This window comes from Nycticebus coucang, chromosome 7 (genome assembly GCF_027406575.1).
Source record: "Nycticebus coucang isolate mNycCou1 chromosome 7, mNycCou1.pri, whole genome shotgun sequence".
Classification (NCBI taxonomy): domain Eukaryota; kingdom Metazoa; phylum Chordata; class Mammalia; order Primates; family Lorisidae; genus Nycticebus; species Nycticebus coucang.
The window spans coordinates 116,560,102-116,581,346 of record NC_069786.1 but is presented as its reverse complement, the minus strand read 5'-3'; the positions used below and the strand labels follow the sequence as shown (position 1 = coordinate 116,581,346).

At 47.0% G+C, this 21,245-nt stretch overlaps 1 protein-coding gene and 1 non-coding gene across 6 annotated transcripts in view; both read left to right on the top strand.

The window, feature by feature from the left end:
• Positions 1–1,562: 1,562 nt before the first annotated feature.
• Positions 1,563–1,779, top strand: LOC128591126 (small nucleolar RNA U3). Its single transcript, XR_008381540.1, has one exon. It is a non-coding gene; the product is annotated as a small nucleolar RNA U3 (small nucleolar RNA).
• Positions 1,780–7,673: 5,894 nt separating this feature from the next.
• PTPRN (protein tyrosine phosphatase receptor type N) overlaps positions 7,674–21,245 on the top strand; it is a 20,333-nt gene continuing 6,761 nt past the window's right edge. The window contains exons 1-19 of one of the 5 annotated variants that reach the window (XM_053597002.1): positions 7,674–7,991; positions 9,328–9,378; positions 9,607–9,720; positions 13,706–13,802; positions 14,981–15,242; positions 15,326–15,373; positions 15,509–15,680; positions 16,085–16,219; positions 16,759–16,793; positions 17,462–17,724; positions 17,938–18,024; positions 18,339–18,418; positions 18,605–18,669; positions 19,305–19,523; positions 19,964–20,164; positions 20,265–20,412; positions 20,574–20,647; positions 20,866–20,943; positions 21,041–21,160. In XM_053597002.1, the coding sequence (XP_053452977.1) occupies positions 7,877–7,991; positions 9,328–9,378; positions 9,607–9,720; positions 13,706–13,802; positions 14,981–15,242; positions 15,326–15,373; positions 15,509–15,680; positions 16,085–16,219; positions 16,759–16,793; positions 17,462–17,724; positions 17,938–18,024; positions 18,339–18,418; positions 18,605–18,669; positions 19,305–19,523; positions 19,964–20,164; positions 20,265–20,412; positions 20,574–20,647; positions 20,866–20,943; positions 21,041–21,160 (2,364 nt within the window). In that variant the 5' untranslated portion in view covers positions 7,674–7,876. Of the gene's footprint in view, positions 7,992–8,063; positions 8,324–8,666; positions 9,099–9,327; positions 9,379–9,606; positions 9,721–13,705; positions 13,803–14,980; positions 15,243–15,325; positions 15,681–16,084; positions 16,220–16,758; positions 16,794–17,461; positions 17,725–17,937; positions 18,025–18,338; positions 18,419–18,604; positions 18,670–19,304; positions 19,524–19,963; positions 20,165–20,264; positions 20,413–20,573; positions 20,648–20,865; positions 20,944–21,040; positions 21,161–21,245 lie in introns of those variants that run through there. The other 4 variants (XM_053597001.1, XM_053596999.1, XM_053597003.1 and 1 more) reach the window with 4 other exon arrangements.

The window sequence follows — 21,245 nt, the reverse complement described above, 5'->3', positions numbered from 1 at the left end:
TAAAATTAATGTCACCTATTTCTTTTTATATTTTAAATGTGGCTATTAGAACATTTTTGATTACATATATAATTTTAAATTGTAGTCCTACTAGATAACACTGATTTAGAAAATTCTTTTTCTCTTTTCCATTCTTATTAAGACAGACAGAAGTTTTGCATTCACATTGCAGAGACAATAGTATACTCTAAGACTTTCTTACTCCAGGGCTATGTCAACCCTCCTCTTCTATATAAAAATACGGTCTGGAAAGACCTTTTTTTTGGTTTGATATTTACAAAGGGCTAAATGTTTGTGTTTCCCCAAAATTCATATGTTGAAATCCAACCTCCAATGTATTAGAAGGTGGGGCATTTAAGAGGGAAGTAGGTCATGATTAAGGATGCCAGAGAGCTCTCTTGCCCTCTTTCCTCCATCTCAGAATACAGTGAGAAGCTAGGAGTCTGCACCCAGGAGAGAACCCTCACCAGAACCAAACCATGCTGACACACTGATCTCAGACATCCAGCTTCCAGAACTGTAAGAAATAAATTTCTCCTGTTTATAAGTCATCCAGTCTATGATAATTTTTTATAGCAGCCTGAACTAAGACCATATCCCATGGAAAATGACTCTAGTCCATTATTTTGATAATATTGGGCTAACTGGATATCCTAAGCAGGGTGTAGCAATTATCCTAGAGGCCATGACACACACGTAGAAGAAGAATCTCAAGAAAGTTCTGACAAGGCATGATGGCTCACACTTGTAATCTCCACACTTTGGGAGGCTGAGGTAGGAGGATTGCTTAAAGCCAGGAGTTCAAGACCAGCCTGAGCACCATAGCAGGACCCAGTCTCAGAGAGAGAGAGAGACAGAGAATGAAACAGTTTAGAGTTCTCATATTAATGAAGTATCTAGGGACCTACTTGCCTGTGGCATGTTGAGAGCCCCTCTTTAAAGTGAAAGAAATTGGGCCAGGGACGGTGGTTCACTCCTGTAATCCTAGCACTCTGGGAGGCTGAGGCGGTTGTATTACCTGAGCTCACGAGTTAGAGACAGGCCTGAGCAAGAGCGAGACTCGTCTCTGAAAAAAATAGCCGGCTGTTGTGGCAGGTGCCTGGTAGTTTCAGCTACTTGGGAGGCTGAAGCAAAAGAATCGCTTGAGACCAAGAGTTTGAGGTAGCTGTGAGCTATGACACCACTGCACTCTACCCAGGGCGACAAAGTGAGACCCTGGTTCAAAAAAAAAGTGAAACAAATTACTTTACCTTGGAGATACTCACCACAGTAAAAGAAAAAAAAAAGACAATAGCCTTTTGTTCATCACAGCATTCCTTTGTTAAATGGATCTGATGTATATAAGACTGAGCCCAAGAAGAACTGGACAAAAAAGTAATTCCTACTGATTCACTGCCTCCCCCACAACCTTATTTATGGCCTATAGGGAATTCTCTATGACCAGTTTGCAGAGGAAGAAAAAGTGCAGTCCTAATTTACAGACCTTCTGCACAAAAAGGAAGCTCAGCTGTAAGTGGAAGGCTGTTAGGTTACAACCCAACTCAGAAATGTCTGCAGAAAGACTATACATACTTTTCAGGGATCATTTCTACAGTTCATTACTAGAGAAGTCTCTCTGAATGTGTAGAGCACCGGAAACCACCAGGAGGAGGCGCCGCGTTCTCTCCTGAGCGTGAAGCTGGCTCTCGGTGTTGCTTTACTACAATTGCCACTTGCCATTGACCATCGTTCTTCTCTCCCTTTGGGGGAATAAGAGGGAGAGAATGCAGTCTGAGTGGTTCTGGTTATAGCCATAAAAAGAAAGAAAGAAAGAAATGCCTGCAGATCATATCAGTAAAGAGAAATCCACTCTATGTTTATTAGTATCTGGGTGTCCACTAGGAATTGCAAAAGAGAAGATCCGAGGCATGTGCCTATACTGATACAGTGTTTACGACTAACAAGCCGGCTGGATGATGAGGGACTGGAGTAGAACAAGATTTGAAGATCTGTGACAAGGAGGTTTGAAATGGATCAGTGAGAATGAACATAGAGTGTGAAGATAGTCCTGGTTCCTGAGCAAATGACCATCATAAGACATGGACTGTGGAGAACCCTGTCAATAAATCAAATGAAATGACCTATCAGTCATCCTCTTTCCCCAGCCACCCCAGTGCTTCTTGATGAGTCCATGTACTAATGAATATTGTAAAAAGAATTGAGGCTATTTTTTGGCTTTACAACATAGACCTCCCTCACATCAAGAATGATATGATTACAGCCACACCTGATTACCAATTTGCCAATAGTAGAAAACAAAATTGAGCCCTCCATATGGCCACCAGCAACATGATCACAGATTTTTATTCTGAATTCCTTTCACCATATAATGAAAGATTTATATTCTGGATATTGATTTGCCTTCCCTGTTCATAATACTTCTTACCATTAGTGAACTTACAGTATGCTGTAAAGGATACCACAAGAAAGTCAAATATATATCCATCCCCACGGATTCTGAAACCAAGGAATAAATGTTAAAGTGGCCCCTCTGTCTATTATGCCTCAGAATCTCTGAAGAAATTCAGTATGTGCTTCCCTTCTCTTGACTGATGAGTTTTCAGGTCATGCCACCAAAGGTAGGAGTGCTTTCACCACAGGTGTGGTAATGTAGAACTGGGGACTGTCATTACTATATTAAGTCACTTTGGGTTCCTCATGCCACTGAACCAATAGGCAGATATGGGTGTCATTATATTAACTACAGTGATTGACTCCAATTACCAGGGGAAGTTGAGTTGCTGCTATAAAATTGGGCAAAGATTATTAATGGAATCAAAAGGATTCACATCAGGCTCTTTCTATTATCTGTTCCAGTAGTCCTGGGTCAGTAGACAACTATCGATACCAAATAAAGCCTGCAACATCAAAGACTCAGATGTTGCAGAAATAAGGATTTGCCTCAAACCACCAGTTCAAAAATCTCATCCAGTCAAAGTGTTGAACAAGGTAAGAAGACCATAAAAAGGGTGGAAGAATAAGGAAGTTGTGATTATCAATTTAGGTCTCTGGACCAGCTACAGAAGCAAGGGTTGTAGAATCTATGTTTAAAGTAAGTTGGCTAACCAGGCATTGTGGTGGGCACCTGTAGTCCCAGCTACTTGGGAGGCTGAGGCAAGAGAATCACTTAAGCCCAAGAGTTTGAGGATGCTGTGATCTATGACACCATGGCACTCTCCTGAGGGCGACATAGTGAGACTCTGTCTCAAAAATAAATAAATAAATATAAAAATGAAAAATAAAGTAAGTTGGCATGTGCCAAGCATTCTGGCTCACGCCTATAATTCTATCACTTTGGGAGGCCAAGGTGGGAGGATGGTTTGAAGTCAGGAGTTTGGGACCAGCCTGAGCAAGAGGGAAACCCCATTTCTACAAACAATAGAAAAATTAGGTGTGATAGTGTATACCTGTCGTCCCAGCAACTTAGGAAGCTGAGCCAGGAGGATCACCTGAACTCAGGAGTTTGAGGTCTCAGTGAGCTATGATGATACCACTGAACTCTAGCCAGGGTGACACAGAAGACTCTGTCTTAAAAAAAAAAAAAAAAAAAGTTGGCATGGAAGTTTCTTTTCTTTTTTTTTTTTAAATCACTTTTCTCTTCCCAGCTACTTTATATTGGGAGAACTGGTGTTGGACGATGTTTTAGGTTTCATGTGAAAGTATGTCTCAGTTAAGAGATGTGTGTGTCATTTGTGATAAAGGTAGAGGTTTTCATCCAAACAAAGGGCAAGAGTGGAAGCTATGCTACAGAGTCCCCATTTTCCCATGGATGGTCTATCCCCAAGGATAGTCATGCTCCATCCTTCTTTACCCTGCTTAATGTCCCCAGGTTGATGTCTATAAATTGCATCAACCAGAGGCTCTTTCTCTCTGGATTCTGGTTGGGTTTGGCTGATTGTAGGTATTGGAAGATTCAGAGGCCAAAAAGAGACAGAAGCCAAGGTGCACATTCTCCTGGCTCCCTCCATGACCAGCTGTGAATTGACAAAGGTCTCCCTGTCCATACCTTTATAAACAGGTCCTCCAAAAGCCTTCTGATTTACTCTGATTGAGTGTACCACCTGTTGTTGGCCAAGTTCAGGACTGATCTTGGTTTAACAGAAAGAATATGGTACATAGCTGAATGAAATGTTAGTAAACTGGAATATAGTTCAAAAGAAGATATCAAGAGTGAGATATGAAAATATAAAAGAATGGGGAAAAAGATAAGCTAAAACCATAAAGGATACCACAAGAAAGTCTAATATATATTTACTTGAACAGCCATTATTACTCCTAAGACCGAGACTGTGGTCCCTAAAATTGGCCTTTACTAAAAGCTGCCAACCCTCTTTAGAGAAATGGCTGCTTCATATCTACAACAGGGAATAAAAAAGATGAACTTGGTACATCTTTGGAGTGACAGAAAGCCAGGGAGCTTTTAATGATTAATGGGATGTTTCAAAAGGACACCAAAGACAGCTTCAAAAAGCTTTCACTGGCTTAATCTGGAACCATTTGAATATAAAAAAGAATAATTACAGTGATTGACATACAGAGAATATATAAAAATTCATACTTTTATCATCATACTCAAGAAAGAATATAATACTCAAGAAAAATGATTTTCATGTATTTGTCGCTTTTTTAGGTAACTCTTACACTACAACAACTCATTGCTAGGCAAATAAATAAAAACTAAGAATCTATGCTACCTTTCCAGTTGGAGTTATACTTCAAAGTAACTCATCCCAGTTGACAAGACTCCTTTTCTATGAAATTAAGGCAGCTAGGCCGGGCACAGTGGCTCACGCCTGTAATCCCAGCACTCTGGGAGGCAGAGGAGGGTGGATTGCCTGAGCTCACAGGTTCAAGACCAGCCTCTAAAAATAGCTGGGCACTGTGGTAGGGACACCTGTAGTCCCAGCTACTTGGGAGGCTGAGGCAAGAGAATCACTTGATCCCAAGAGTTAGAGGTTGCTGTTAGAGACGCCATGGCATTCTACTGAGGGTGACAAAGCGAGACTCTGTCTCAAAAAAAAAAAAAAAAAATTAAGGCAGCTAATACATGTAAACAGAATGACAAAATTAGAAAAATCATCATTTTAAAACCTCTAATGAAATAATTTAGCCAAGGATCATCAATGAACAGTAAAACCATTTGGTTAAAATTTGATGGGGGAATAGATATTCTCGCAGAGCCAAAATATCATAGCATCCTACAGATTATATGCTGGTCACATTAGGAAAGCATAATTTTACATATAAAGATCTGGCTTAAACCAGTGATCAATTTTAGCGTCACTAATAGTGGAACAGCTTGCCATCATGCACTTCCTGAAGGATACAAGGAAAGGTATTTTGATTTTTTTTTTTTGAGACTGTCTCAAGCTGTTGGCCTGGGTAGAGTGCCATGGCATCATAGCTCACAGCAACCTCCAACTCTTGGGGCTCAAACAATCCTCTTCCCTCAGGTTTTCTATTTTTAGTAGAGATGGGGGTCTCACTTTTGCTCAGGCTGGTCTTGAACTTGTGAACACAAGCAATCCACTCACCTCAGCCTCCCAGAGTGGTAGGATTACAGGTGTGAGTCATCACACCCAGCCAAAGGTATTTTACTTAAAAAATTTTTTAATCTCTGTAAGAAAAGATGGTGATTTTACATCCTTTGTATAAGTCTAATGGAGTTGAAACACAATTGTGTTAATAAAGTAACAAAAGAATGGAAAAACAAGCATCCAGTGTACTCAATGTTATCAGGAAGCCAGCAGATAATCTAACGCACATCCATATGGAGGAAACTTAATTCTATTCCAGTGGGGAGAAGGAAGAATGAGGGAGGGGGGAAAGTAGAGGGGATTGGTGTGCTCCCATTTAAAGAGCACAAGGTAGGAGTGAATGGCACACTTTTTGGGTGTGGAACACAACTACAAGAGGGACTCTACCTAACACATTCAAAAATTGTGACCTGGTTGTTTGTACCCTCACAATAACCCAAAATAAAAAAAAATAAAATTCTTTAATCTGATCCAATCAAGACTTCATATGTAACTTCTAGCTTACGAGAAATACAAAAGATAAACAAGTTATACACTGGAGAAATGCAGGGAAATACACCACAAGGAAGCCATCAGACAAATCCAGAAGGTGTGGAGTTCTAAAGAAAAATTCATCTGATCTCTCAACAAGAAAATATCAAAAATGGGTGATGGGAGATGGTGTCTATGCTAATTTAAAAAGAATTAAGAAATATAACCAAATGCAATGGTGGTCTTTGACCCTTATCTTGAACAAAACAGTCCAAAAAAAGGACATTTTTGGAAATGATTTGAGAAATTTGCATATGAACTGAGCATTTAATGACATTAGAGAATTATTGTAAATTTTGTTAGGCGTCATATGGTGTTTTGGTTATGTGGAGAAATGTCCTTGTTTCTTGGAGATGCATATTGAAATGTTTCTAAAGAAAATATCATGATGTCTATCATTCATGTTTGAATACTAAAAAGAGGCAAATATGGTTAAATATCAACTGCTAAATCTAGAAGATGAGTTTATGAATATTCACTATGCACTTCTGCGTTTTGTGTGTGTGCGTTTTACTGTAAAGCCAGGGAGTGAAAGGATCAAATTTTAACTTTAGAAAGCTCATTCCCTGCTTATTGGGCGACAAGAGTGGAAGCAAAAGACCAGTTAGGTGGTTACTGCAATAGCTGGTGATGCCAAGAGCACAGTCGTTCAGACATGGTGGTGAGGATGGAGAGAAGTGGCCTGATGTGAAATATATTTTGCGGGTAGCAACCATAGTGGGGTTTTTTTGTTTTGTTTGTGACAGAATCTTACTCTGTTGCGGAGGCCCAAGTGCTATGGCATCAGTCTAGCTCAAGCAACCTCACACTCCCAGATTTAGGGATCCTCCTGCCTCAGCCTCCAGAGGGGCTGGGAATATAGGTGCCTGCCACAATGCATGGCTAGCTTTTCTTTCTTTCTATTTTTTTTTTTTTTTTTAGCTCAAGCAATCCTGCCACTTTGGCCTGTCAGAGAGCTAAGATTACAACCCATAGTAACCATAAAATTGTTGATACGTCCATGGTAGGCAAGGCCCAGAGAAAGGGGAGTCAAAGTTAATGACAAAAGCTAAGATGTATCGTGCTTTGTATGTACCTGTACTTCACTGTTCTGAGTGATCTATTTGAGTTTAATTCACATATTCCTCACAACCACCTTGTGAGGTAGGAACCATGAGCACCTCCACTTTACAAATGAGGAAACTGGCACAGACAAGTTAAGGAACTTGCCCAAGGTCACACCCCTAGTAGGTGGCACTGTCAGAACTGTAATCCAGACACACATGCCTAACTATTCCTCCTCTTAAGGAAGACACCAGGACCATTAACAAAGATGACTATTCGATCCCTTTATGCTCCCCATTTTAGGGTTTATACTCCCAGACCCACCCAGCTTTCCTGGCCCCTACCCAACTGTAACCCTTTTTGCCAACCCTGGGACTGGGAGATAAAGGTGGTGGTCCTTGAAGAGAAGTGTAGGTCAAAAAGGGGTGGGGCTAAGTGGAAACTCGAGTGAGGTACCCACTATTTGATAGAGGATGGAAAGATTGTGTAGGTCCCCCGCTAAGACAAGGCTTTTACGCCAAGTGTGACGCCAATGAGCGCAGCAGCTGGGGGTGGAGAAGTCGTCACCACCTGCGCGCGGTTCGCCGAGTTGCCGCGAGAGGGGCATGTAGACCCCGCCTCGTAGGTGGGTGGGGAGCGGCAGGCTCCGCCTTGGCCCCTCTGGCAGGCCCCCGCCAGTGTCGCTGCGGCTCCGGTGGGGGAGCGAGCGCCCAGAGCCGGGAAGGATGAGGCGCCCGCGGCGGCCTGAGGGTCTCGGGGGATCCGGAGGTCTCCGGCTGCTCCTCTGCCTCCTGCTGCTCAGCAGCCGCCCAGGGGGTTGCAGCGCCATTAGTGCCCACGGTCAGGAGGAAACTGGGGGAAAGGGGGACAATATGGGGCCGGGAGCAAAACTCGGTGGGGTCGTGGGGTGAAGTGTTCAGAAGGTAGGAAGGTCGGGTAGAGAATGTCGGGGGAGGGGAGAGGCACTTTGGAGTGGGGAAGGTGAGAGGGCGTCTGGTGGAAAGGGGCGTAGGCCTGGAGGTGGGGCTGGGAATTCGGGGCGGGACCTAAGAGAATTGGGCTCGGGAAGATTGTGGGTTCAGGAGCAGGATTGAGGGCTCAGGTGGGCAGAGGGATTTAGAGACCAGTTTCAAGACCATAGGAGAAGCAAGTCGCGCCGAGGCGCCGGGAAGGTGGTGATCCGCTTGGAGAAATGGGAGGGCGGAGGGGGCGGGGAAGTAGCGGGAGGGAGAGAGAACGAAGATCTCTGGGCAGCAAAAGCCTGGGTCTCGGGCAGGGGTCCCAGCTCCAGTAAACGGATTGAGCCGACAGAGGGGTTAGAGCTTCTAGAGAGACGGATTGCTGAGATCTGATTTCCTATAGGGAGACAGCTGGGGGAGGGAGCAGAGAGGAGGAAGAGGGAGGGTCCTCTCCTGTCCCCCTCCCCACAGCCAGGCCTGGTGCTGACTCACGTCTGTGCGGACAGAGACAGTCAGCGCTGACTCACGGGCCGGGGGGTGGGGGTGGGAGGGCGGCGCGTGGGGGAAGGGGCGCAGCCTCGCCACCTGGCGCCCTGTTTCCCCACCCGGGCTTGAAGGCCACTGCAGGGTACTTCCTGTGACGCTGTGGGTTGACAGGATAGAACGGAGGAGTCAGTTCTTGTGGAGACTTCATCCTGTTACCCCTTCTTGTCCGGTAACTGCCTTCAGGCTAGTCCTTGGCCGCGCCAGACTCAAAGCTTCAACACCACGGACAGCGTCAGAGGCTGTGGGTGGGGTGGCGGTCAGTGTGGGAAACGGTCTTAGAGACCACTCGCCCTTACCCCTTCCCCATACGGGGGCTAGTGTGCTAGGGTTTCCACCTTTTCTGAGTTCCAGGCCATCATAGTTTGAATGGAGATTTGGGAAGGGAAGTCCCATTTCCTACTCCCCGCCTCCATGCACCTGGAAGATTTCTTCTCATCACTCAGTTAAGCAAACTGAGGCTTTTAAGGTTCAAGATTTACAGATTCTTAACATCCAAAGCCAGATTTCATGCTTCCTTCTTTTAAGAAGTACAGGCCTCTTCCCCACTCTACGCCTAGCTTAAAGCCTTCTTTAGAATGAAAGGCTGGGCCACAGTCTTTTCCCAGCCTGTCCATCCTCTTACCATTCTATGATTGTGAGTTTCTGAGCCTTCCCAACCTGTCCCTCCACAGGCTGTCTGTTTGATCGAAGACTCTGCTCTCACCTTGAAGTCTGTATTCAGGGTGAGTGAAGCCCAGGCATAGAACTTACAGGATGGGAGGATAGAATAAGAAACAATGGGGTAGGACCAGAAATGGGGAGGGCTACTGGCTTTGGGGAGAAGAGGGATTGGTCTGGAGGAGCAGAGCTCTGAGGCTGGGAGAGAAGGTGGAAAGTGCTGTCAATTTGCAACCTGAACTTTGGAAGCCTCTTGTTCAAGCCACTTGCTGACATGACTTTTGTGCTCTTAGATGGCTTGTTTGGACAGTGCCAAGTGGGTGTGGGGCAGGCCCGGCCCCTTTTGCAAGTCACCTCCCCAGTTCTTCAGCGCTTACAAGGTGTGCTCCGACAACTCATGTCCCAAGGTAAGGTCTAAGTGCAGTGAGCAGAGAGATTGGAAGTTGGTTAGATATGGGTGGGGAGGTGGGGCGCAACCTGGCCTGAGAATTTCTCTTCATGGAACATTCTATCACACCCACTCTGGAGCCTCATCTTCCCCAATCCTGTGGAAAAAGAGGCAAGATAGGAGTAAGAGGTAGAACCCTAGAGATGGGCTATTCACATTTGGACTCGTTGGAGGAGGCTAAAGAAGGCTTCTAGAAGAAGTCACTGGAAAAGGCCAGCATCCATCTTTTAGGCTCAGCCCCTAGTACAGTCTGAGTGCTCCATAACCATGAATCTTGGGGTCCTCTGTCAGAAGAACACACCATCCATTCAATTCACTCATCCAATAAGTATTTATTGAGTATTTATTATGTCCCAGGCATAGTTTTAGATGTTTGCTATGGATCAGGGAATAAAACAAAGAACTCTGCTTATTAAGGTTTATGCTTATGGAATAAGTAGAGGGAATACACCAAATAAATTAGAAAACATATGCTATGTTAGAAGATAAATCATGGAATATTACAGCAGGATAAAGGAATTAGAAGTGGTAAGGTAGGAAGCTGCAGTATTAAATTGGGTGGTCCAAATGGACTTTATTGAAACTATGAAATCAAAACAGACATTAAGGAGGTAAGGGAGTTTGCCAGGGGGTTATGGAAAGAAGAATGTTTCAAGAAGGCCAGTAGGCTCAGTGCCTGTAGTTCAGTGGTTAGGGCACGGGCCACATATACCAGGGCTGGCAGGTTTAAACCTGGCTTGGGCCTGCTAAACAACAATGACAACTGCGACAACAAAAAAATAGCTGGGCATTGTGGCAGGTGCCTGAAGTCCCAGCTATTTGGGAGGCTGAGGCAAGAGAATCATTTAACCCCAAGAGTTTGAGATTGCTGTGACCTGTAATGCCACAGCACTCTTCTGAGGGTGAAATAGTGAGACTCTGTCTCAGAAAAAAAGAAAAAAAGACCAGATAGCTAGGACAAAATCCTTAAGGCAAGAGCACAAGTTTGAGGAACACCTCATAGGAGAATGTGTGGCATTGGCTTTAATCTAAAAGATAAAATCATTGCAAGGTATTGAGCATGGAATCTTGCTGCTGTATTGAGAATAGAATACAGAGAATCAAGGATTGATGCAGGGAGATGATTATAAGCTACCACCATAGCTCAGGTAAAAGGTATAGGTTGGAGCAGAGTGGCTGCAGGGAAGTAATGAAGAATGGCAGAATTCTCTCTCTCTCTTTTTTTTTAAGAGAAGTTTTATTTTGTCGCTTTCTGTAGAGTGCTGTGGTGTCACAGCTCACAGCAACCTCCAGCTCTTGGGCTTAGGCGATTCTCTTGCCTCAGCCTCCTGAGTAGCTGGGACTACAGGCACCCTCCACAATGCCAGGCTACTTTTTTGTTACTGTTTGGCCGGGGCCAGGTTCAAATTTGCCACGCTCGGTATATGGGGCCAGCGCCCTACGCCCTATTGACTGAGCCATAGGCGCTGCCCGAGAATGGCAGAATTCTGCATATATTTTAAGTCAGCATGAGTTCATGAAATATTGGATATGGTTGTAAAGAGAGGAGTCAAAAGTTTCATTGCCTGAATAACTGCATCAGTGGAGGTGTCATTAATGATGGGGAAAAGTGCAGAAGGATCAACTTGAGATGTTATGTTTTGAATATGTTGAGTTTAAGATGTCTATTCAAGTAGAATGGAGGGAGAGTTGAGTATATGAGACTGAATTTTGAGGGAAAGAGAGAAATGAAGTCTGAAGTAGACACAAATTGAAAATTCTTTGGCATATAGTGAGTAATTAAATTAATGAGGTGGATGAGGTAACCAAAGGATTGAGTGCCTATAAAGAAGAAGACCAGCCAGGGCGACGCTTATGGCTCAGTGAGTAGGGCACCGGCCCCATATACCGAAGGTGGCCGGTTTGAACCCGGCACCAGCCAAACTGCAACAATAACAACAACAACAAAAGAAGAAGAAGAAGAAGAGGACCAAGGATCAAGACCTAGGGAATTCAATATTAAGAGAACAGGAGAAGAAGAGGAACCATCCAGGGAAAACTGAGATGTGGAAGCCAAGGGAGTAGGAGAAAAAACAAGAGTTCCATGTCTTAGAAGCCAAATGAAAGTATATCAAGGAAGAGGGACTAGTCAACAGCATCAAATGATCATGATGGGTTAATTAAAATGAAATGCAAGGATCAATCACCAGATTCAGACATCAGAAGTCACTGGTGATATAGATGAGAGCAGCTTTGATAGAATATTTGGAAATAAAATCCTGAATAGAGTGGATTAAAAGGGAATGGCAAGAAAAGAATTGGATATAGCCAGTATAGATAACTCTTACAAGGAGTCTTGGAGAGAAGCAAAGCAAAGAAGTGGAGTGATAGCTGGAGGGGAATGTGGGATCAAGCAGAATTCTTTTCAGATAGAAAAAATTGCAAGTGGGGCATGGTGGTCTCATGCCCATAATCCTAGCACTCTGGAAGGCTGAGGCGGGTGGATTGCTTGAACTCATGAGTTCAAGACCAGCCTGAGTAAAATAGAGACCCTGTCTCTAAAAATAGCCAGGCATTGTGGCAAGCACCTGTAGTAGCATCTATTTGGGAGGCTGAGCGAACAGAATTGCTTTAACACAAGAGTTTGAGGTTGCTGTGAGTTATGATGCCATGGCACTCTACCCAGGGTGACCGAGTGAAACTCTGTCTCAAAAAAAAAAAAAAAAAGGAAAAAATTACTTTATGTTTATTATATGCTAATGGGAATAATTCAGTAGAGAACAAAGAAAATAATAATGTAGGAAAGAGCAGAGAATTGCAGGGAAGATGTTCTTGAGTAGGTGACGGGATGAAATCTAGTGCTCAAGTGGAATTGGCTTTAAATAGAACACGGGAAGTTCGCTTAATGTTAATAGGCAAGAAGGGAGGTAGGGGTGTTATTTGATCCCAGAATAGGAATGAAGAATAACACAGATTATAAATCCAGAAGCAGAGAAGAAAGAATGAGGGTGAAGAGTGAGAGAATATTCCTTTAGAATAGGTAGCTGACCTTTCCAGAGAGCAGAGTTTGGGAGGAAAGAGTCAAAGAGTCATCATCTCACAATAAGATAATGATGACAACGATGATAGTGATGATATAAGGCAGTGGTTCTCAACCTTACTAATGCTGTGGCCCTTTAATACAGTTTAATACAGTTCCTGTGGGTTGCGACCCACAGGTTGAGAACCGCTGAATAAGGGTTTAAAATGTATGTAGTGCTTTAGAGTTTTCTAAGCACTTTAATCTTCCCAACCACACTTGATCTTCATAACATCTTCCTGAAACATATATTAACTTTAAAAATAAAGAAAACTGAGGTTCAGAATCAATAAAAAAATAACAATAGTAAAATTATGATAACAACATTTGTTAAAAGTCACTATGTGATAGGCATTATTCTAACCATCTGATATGTACCTGTGTTATTTTAATTATCAAAAAACATTAGGAAGTCTACATTTCCATGTTACAGATAAGGGAATTGAGGCTTGAAGAGGTGCAGCAATTTGCCCAACAGCACATCAATGAGAGAGGCAGGATTCAAACATGGGCAGTCTGACTCTAAGAGCTGCGCCTGAGGGGGGAACAAGGACAGCTCATATCACTCTCTGGGTCTCTGGACCCCTCCACTGCCCCTCTACTCTGTCCTCTGGGTAGTCCTCAAACTACGGCCCCCGGGCCACATGCGGTGGTGTGATTATATTTGTTCCCATTTTGTTTTTTTACTTCAAAATAATATATGTGCAGTGTGCATAGGAATTTATTCATAGTTGTTTTTTTTTAAACTATAGTCCGGCCCTCCAACGGTCTGAGGGACAGTGAACTGGCCCCCTGTTTAAAAAATTTGAGGACTCCTGCTGACTAGCCCCTGTTACTGGATCCTCAGGCTCTCAAGCCAACTTCACCCTATCCTTTCCCCTGACAGGATTGTCTTGGCATGATGATCTCACCCAGTATGTGATCTCCCAGGAGATGGAGCGCATCCCCAGGCTCCACCCCACAGAGCCCCGTTCAAAGGACAGGTAGGCAAACTTTCTTGACAACTCTAGAATGGGTCTGTGGTCTTCCTGATGGATGGAGGGAAGGGAGAAGGAAGCAGTACCAAGATCAGCATGTTGGGCACAGGTAAAAGAAGTTCAAGGATGGCCACTCCCTGGCATGCTCACATACCCAATAGGAGCTGAGCTCATCCCTGGGGACCCAAAAAAACAGAGCATTTAAAAAAATGTTTCTAAAAACTTTGACACTGGATATTTTAAGAGAGATGTCAAAATAATCATTAGGAACAGATTAGAATTTTGTTGGACTGACATTTTTATTTAATTAATTAATTTATTTATTTATTTATTTTGAGACAAGAGTCTCAAGCTGTCACCTGGCTAGAGTGCTATGGCATTACACTCACAGCAACCTCGAACTCTTGGTGTTAGGTGATTCTCTTGACTCAGTCTCCCAAGTAGTGGGGACTATAGGCGCCGGCCACAATGCCCAGTGATTTTTTTATTGTAGTTGTCATTGTTATTTAGCAGGCCCTGGCCTGGTTCAAACCCCGCCAGCCTCAGTGTATGTGGCTGGCACTGTAACCACTGTGCTATGGACACTGAGCCTGGACTGAAGTTTTTTAATGTTCAGTTTCATTACTATGAGGACTTCTGTATGGGAGGAGGTACCATCATCTTTTTGTGGTCAGAGCCTCTAAACTAAAGGCATCATTCAGATCCTGCAAAGCAGAAGAAAGTAATTGAGGTCACTGGAGTCCAGATGATGATACCAAAATGAAAAAGTCATACTGACAGGGAATGGAGCAGTCCTGAATGTTTGAGCATAGTCTTGGGGAGCCATAGATGTGGGGATATGGCCCACAGGGCAGTGGGGCCAACTGCAGCCACAACCCATTTAGAGAAGTTTAGCTGTTTCACACTCCTAACCTCGTGAACTCCCAGCATCTGCAGCTGCGTTTCAAAGACCCAGGCAGATACCTCTGGGAGGTAGATACCTGGGATGCAGATAGCTTTGGCCCATCTGGTTCCCTTCCCCTCCCCTGAGGCTACCTGGTTTCTTAAGAGGCTAGGCCTATGCTAAACTGCTGAGCCTGTCTGGCTGCCATCATCTCTGCCTTGCAGGTTCTCTATGTTCTTACCCCACATGGTGAGCACAACACACACACACAAACACACACACACTTTGCTTTCATCCCCAGGTCTGGCTTGGCACCCAGGAGACCTGGTCCCGCTGGGCAGCCGCTTTTACAAGGCATTCCCACTGGCTCTGTCCCTGCTGCCCAGCAGCGGCTTCCACAACCACCAATGGGTGGGGATGGAGCTGGGGCTGGCTCCCCCCTGTACTCTCTGCAGGCTGACCTGCTGCACCCGCTCTTGGAGCATCTGCTGCTGCCCCCGCCACCTCCCCACCCTGCCCTGAGTTATGAACCTGCCTTGTTGCAGCCCTACCTGTTCCACCAGGTGAGCCTTCCACTCTGGCCCAACCCCAACCCCCATCCTCCAGCTCTGACTTCTGCTCTTACCCAGATCTCTGGTTTCCACAGTTTGGCTCCCGTGATGGCTCCCGGGGCTCGAACGGCTCCCCAGGGATGGTCAGTGTCAATCCCCTGCCTAAGGCTGAAGCCCCTGCCCCCTTCAGCAGAGCTGCTTCCAAGGGCATGTTTGGGGACCACCCTGGCCACTCCTACGGGGACTTTTCAGGGCCCTCACCTGCTCAGTTTTTCCAGGACTCAGGGCTGCTCTACCTGGCCCAGGAATTGCCAGTGCCCAGCAGGTCCAGAGCACCAAGACTGCCAGAGCAAGGGGGCAGCAGCTGGGCAGAGGACCCCTCAGAGGGCTATGAGGAGGAACGACCAGGAGGTCATGGGGAGAAACCCACTTCACCAGCTCTGCGGCCAGGTAACAGAGTCCTCAGCATCTGCCTGCTGCCTGCGGAAGTTGCTTTGGGGGAACCATGATATGGCTCCTTCCTGACTACTCGTGCATTTGTTAATTTGTTGTTAAAGACATTCATACATTTAACTGCTGACAAGCTGATCTATGGGAGGCCATGGGACATGGTGTGGAGTGGAGCTGACATGTTCTTCTCTGGGTAGAGAGTCAAGATGTCAATGACAGGCCTGAAATTTGGCCCTGGCCCAGGAAGACCTTGCCCTAAAGTGTGGGCAGGGGCTGGGAAGAGGAGGGCATTGGTGTTCTGGTGGTTGAGCAGAATCTCTTAAGTGTGCTAGTTCCCTCCCATCCCAACTGTGTCCCACAAGTTCACCCCACCATCAACCCTGAGTTCTGTATCTGGCTCTTAGTAGATTCAACGCTGCAGAGGCTGGCAGCTGTGCTGGCAGGCTATGGCGTGGAGATGCACCAGCTGACCCCTGAGCAGCTCTCCACCCTCTTGACCCTGCTGCAGTTACTGCCCAAGGGCACAGGAAGAAATTTGGGTGAGTTTCAGGGCAGAGATCCCAGCACATCCTAGCTCCATGGAGGCCTCTCGCCCCACCTCTCAAGACCACATGGCACAGCCTGGCAGGGAAGAGTTCTATGAGATAGGGGGTCATTGCCAGCACAGACCCCCATCTCATAGAACACAGCAGGAGGGCAGGGTAGTGAGCTGAGGACAGACTAGGGAAAGACTGGAGGGTGGAAGTAATGGGAAAAGATGCCAACAGAGGGTATAAACAGGGATAAGAAGGTATCAGGAAGGGTGGGTTGGTGACAATGACTTCCTAAGGAGGGCCATTGGAAGGTGTGGCCAGTGACAGAGGGAGGAGTTATTAAAACAATGAATTATAAGGAGGAGGCAAGAAAAATGAGACTATACTTAGGATGAGACAAAGACAGGGTCTTGGTCACTGACTGAAAGGAAAGAGATCACAGCAGATGTGACAGGCTCAGAGTTTCTGACCCTTTCTCCCACCTGTGTTGTGTGGACGTTGGCCTTGGTCGTTTTCCCAGACTCTTATTTTTCCTGTCTCTGCAGGAGGGATTGTAAATATTGAAGCTGATATCAAGAAAGTGAGTTCCCAGCGCTTCCTTGACCCATAAATTCCCTGGGGTAGCACACCCCCTTGTCAAAATCTCAGGATTGAGACCCAGAATCTGCATCCTCCAGCCCCTCATTTTGGGGAAACCAAAGCCCAGAGACTGCAAATCATTGCCTAAGGTCTCACGTCAAGTTGATGACAAAGCTAAGACCAGAAGCCAGAATTCACTGCACTTTTCACTACAATCAGAACATGCTGTGAGAATTCTTAGGGAAAGAGGGAAATTGCAAGCAGGCAGGCTCCTGACCCCTGTTGCTAGAGGGGCTCTGCTCTCATTTCACGTGTTGGTCTTCTAAGATTTTGTAGCTAAACAAAAGTCTAAAAACCTTTGCTTCCCTCTTTATCTTCAACCCTCACCCAGCTTCTCTCTTTTTGGATGTTTTTCTCACTCCAGCCCCATCTCCTATGAATTATTACTGACCATTTCCCACTCATTCAACCCATTATTCATTCATTCATCCACTTGGCTCACATTTTCTGGGTGCCCTCTCTGCACCCAGCCCTACATTGGGCCCTGGGGATAGAAAGCTAAGCAAGTCCTGAGCTTTACTGTGGAGAGCACATTGTGCAAGGTATGGACCCCTACCCACAGTCCCACCACTATCCAAAGGCCAAACCTTCATCTTCTCTTCTAAACAGACAATGGAGGGACAAGAGCAGGGCAGAGACACAGCAGAGCCTCCACCCCCATCGCCCTCCCTGCCTGGACACCCCACCTCTAATGAAGTCCGGCAGGTGCCGGTCCCTGGCTCCTCTAAGCCTCCCAAAGCTGCCAGCCCCCCTGCCACACCTGTCCTTCTGGAGAAGAAGAGTCCGCTGGGCCAGAGCCATCCCACAGTGGCAGGACAGACCTCAGCTCGACCATCTGCAGAGGAGTATGGCTACATCGTCACTGATCAGAAGTAAGGGCTTCAGCCTGGGGAAGCCTTCCCTTCCAGTCTGCTGGGGGTGGGGCTGGCCCACCTGGCAGAGAGCAGAGAGCAGAAAGGAGAAATCCAGATGCGAAGGAGATAGTGAGATGGCTGGGTGTTCTGCAGTGCTGGAAGTGGCCTATATTAAGAAAGTGACTGAGAGGGTTCCCCACTTTCCCTCTTCTGCCTGTGTCCCATCTCCAGGCCCCTGGGCCTGGCTGCAGGGGTGAAGCTGCTGGAGATCCTGGCTGAGCATGTGCACGTGTCCTCGGGCAGCTTCATCAACATCAGGTAGGTTTTGTCATGCTGGGGTGGTGGCAGAGATCTAGAAGGCAGCTTGAGCAAGGAAATGGCTAGAAGGGCTCAGGGGAGAAAGGGTAGACAAGCTCTGGGTTTGGAGATGCTCCCCACTATTTTGAAGGTATAGCCACACTTAACCCCACTGCTTGCCCCATCCAGCACCTTCCTGACCTCAGGTGCCTCTGTAGGGTTTCTCTGATCTGCTCCAGCCCCAACCTCTAATGGGGAGAAGCCCAGAGCTGGCTTCTCTTTTAGAGTCTGGAGTCTAGGGTGGATAAGGCAGTAACATAAATCCTATTTGGCAGTGTGGTGGGACCAGCCCTCACCTTCCGCATCCGACACAATGAACAGAACCTGTCTTTGGCTGATGTAACCCAGCAAGCAGGTAAATACCTTCCCAACCTCAGCCCTAGGCCCTAGCCCCAGGCTCGGCCTGTCCCTACTAGAATATATCCAGGCTCGTGGCTGATGTTCCCAGCCCACATGGGCCCTGCCTGCTACCTAACATAGCCTGACCTGGGGTAGAGCCCACATGAGGCTGGAGAGAGCCTGACTTGCCTCCTCCTTGCAGGGCTGGTGAAGTCTGAACTGGAAGCACAGACAGGGCTCCAGATCTTGCAGACAGGAGTAGGACAGGTATGAACTAACTGGAGAATCAGTCAAGGCCCCAGAGGCTGAGTTTGCACACAAGACACGGAGTGAACTTGACGGGAGAAGTGAAGCTGAAAACTACTGAACTTGGTGGGCAAGGCCTTTGCCCAAAAAGCCCCTCCCCCTGCAGTTCTCCTTCTGACCAGCAGATGGCGCGGGTGGCTCCTCCCATAGGACCCACTCCCAGACTCCCTGTCCCGCTACAGGAAGGTGGGTGCTTGATAGCAACCAGCTGAGATGTCCTTAGCCTTCTAGAGAGAAGTTTCTAAATTCAAAGGAAAACCTCGTGCAGAAAGGACATTACACTCAAAATACATTTCTATTCTGCACCCAACACTGATGCCTCATATTCAATTCCTTGGGTTCTCCACTCCTCTATGTCCATATTTAAGTGCATATGCTCCTGGCGAAGGTCACCCACTGAGTCTCTGGCACTGTGCAGCTGAGTGCAATGAGGGTCGAGGAGGAGCAACTGAGCCCTTCTGCCTATACCTTCATAGCCTTACCCTCCCAGCTTTGCCCTAGATGTCCTAACAGGGAGTAAGGCAAGTGATAGGAATAAGGAGCAGCTCCTAAACCCAGCTGCCACTGCCCCCTTCATTCTAGCCTTGTCTCCACAGAGAGAAGAGGCAGCTGCTGTTCTTCCTCGAAACACACACAGCAGTTCTCCCATGCGCTCAGTTCTGCTAACTCTGGTGGCCCTGGCAGGTGTGGCTGGGTTACTGGTGGCTCTGGCGGTGGCTCTGTGTGTGCGGCAGCATGCACGGCAGCGGGACAAGGAGCGCCTGGCAGCCCTGGGGCCTGAGGGGGCCCATGGTGACACTACCTTTGAATACCAGGTGTGCGGCCCCTGGAACTTGTTGAGAGGCAATGCAAGAGCCTTGGGGATCTGGGTCTTGCATGGAGTAAGGGGGGGAGTTGAATAGAGGATGAACTCCCATCCATGGCAACATCCAGGTGGAGGCTGCAGAGCCCCAGTGGAGGGATTGTGGGGGCATATTTGAGTGGATGAGGTTTGGGAGCAGATGGATCTTAGCTTCTTCCCAGTGCCATGATTCTGGGGTTCTGAGAGTGCACTCTGTAATATTTGAGGTTGTCATCATTTGATGATGTCTACATCATCCAAGTAGAATAACCCTGAAAAAGATGAGAGTATGGGCAAAATGCCCTACCCTAGAGAGGATGGATTTCATTTAAAACCTGGGCTCACACTTGAACCCAAGGCCTTGTTGAAAGGCTTCAGGGGACTCTTGAACCTTATTTGACCCTTCCTCTGCAGGACCTGTGCCGCCAGCACATGGCCACAAAGTCCCTGTTCAACCGGGCAGAGGGTCCACCAGAGCCTTCGCGGGTGAGCAGTGTGTCCTCCCAATTCAGCGATGCGGCCCAAGCCAGCCCCAGTTCCCACAGCAGCACACCATCCTGGTGTGAGGAGCCTGCCCAGGCCAACATGGACATCTCCACAGGACACATGATTCTGGTCAGGACAGCGCCTAAGCCCAGAGGGGGTGAGGAAACAGCATAGTAGAAGAGGCAGGACTAGCAGTGTAGACCACAGCCAGGCTGTACTACCCCTGCAGGCATACATGGAGGACCACTTGCGGAACCGGGACCGCCTGGCCAAGGAGTGGCAGGCTCTGTGTGCCTACCAAGCAGAGCCAAACACCTGCACCACTGGACAGGGGGAGGGCAACGTCAAAAAGAACCGCCATCCTGACTTCCTGCCTTGTGAGTAAACCCTGCTGGCAAAGATGGCCCAGCCCTCTCTCTGCTGGGAGCTCTGGAGAGCTCGTGGGAGGAGCTGGGCTCCTGGCTCAGCCTGAGTGGTAGAAGTGCCAGGACTCCAACAACCAGAGGGTCATCTGGGGTGGGATGTGGGGTTTGTGCAGATGACCATGCCCGCATCAAACTGAAAGTGGAGAGCAGCCCTTCTCGGAGCGATTACATCAACGCCAGCCCCATTGTGAGTGGCCCTAACTCCAGCCCTTGCTTCTGCCCCATCTTTGTCTTGCCCCTAAACATTCTTTTCCCCTGTAGCCACTGGAATTGAGGGGCCTGATAATCCTAGCATGTAAACGAGGCATTTTCAGCCTTCCCCAGACCCTAGACTCCTCCCTTTGACCAAGCTTTTCCATAGAGTATTTCCTATTCTGGCTCACAATGTATCTTCCCTGCCCCCAGATTGAGCACGACCCTCGGATGCCAGCCTACATAGCCACTCAGGGCCCACTGTCCCATACCATCGCAGACTTCTGGCAGGTGGGCTCATGGAGGGATGACTTCTCTAGGGTCCTGTGGCTAGCCAGGGAATTCCCAGGAAAGTTAGAGTGGCGCTTACCTGGGTTTCTATCCCCAGATGGTGTGGGAGAATGGCTGTACTGTCATTGTCATGCTGACCCCACTGGTGGAGGATGGTGTCAAGCAGTGTGACCGCTACTGGCCAGATGAGGGCTCCTCTCTCTACCATGTATATGAGGTCAGCAGGACCCCATAGCAAGGGGACTATGGGCATGGGGAAAGTGAATGATGGTTTATTAAAACATAGATGGGCTCTGTGTCCA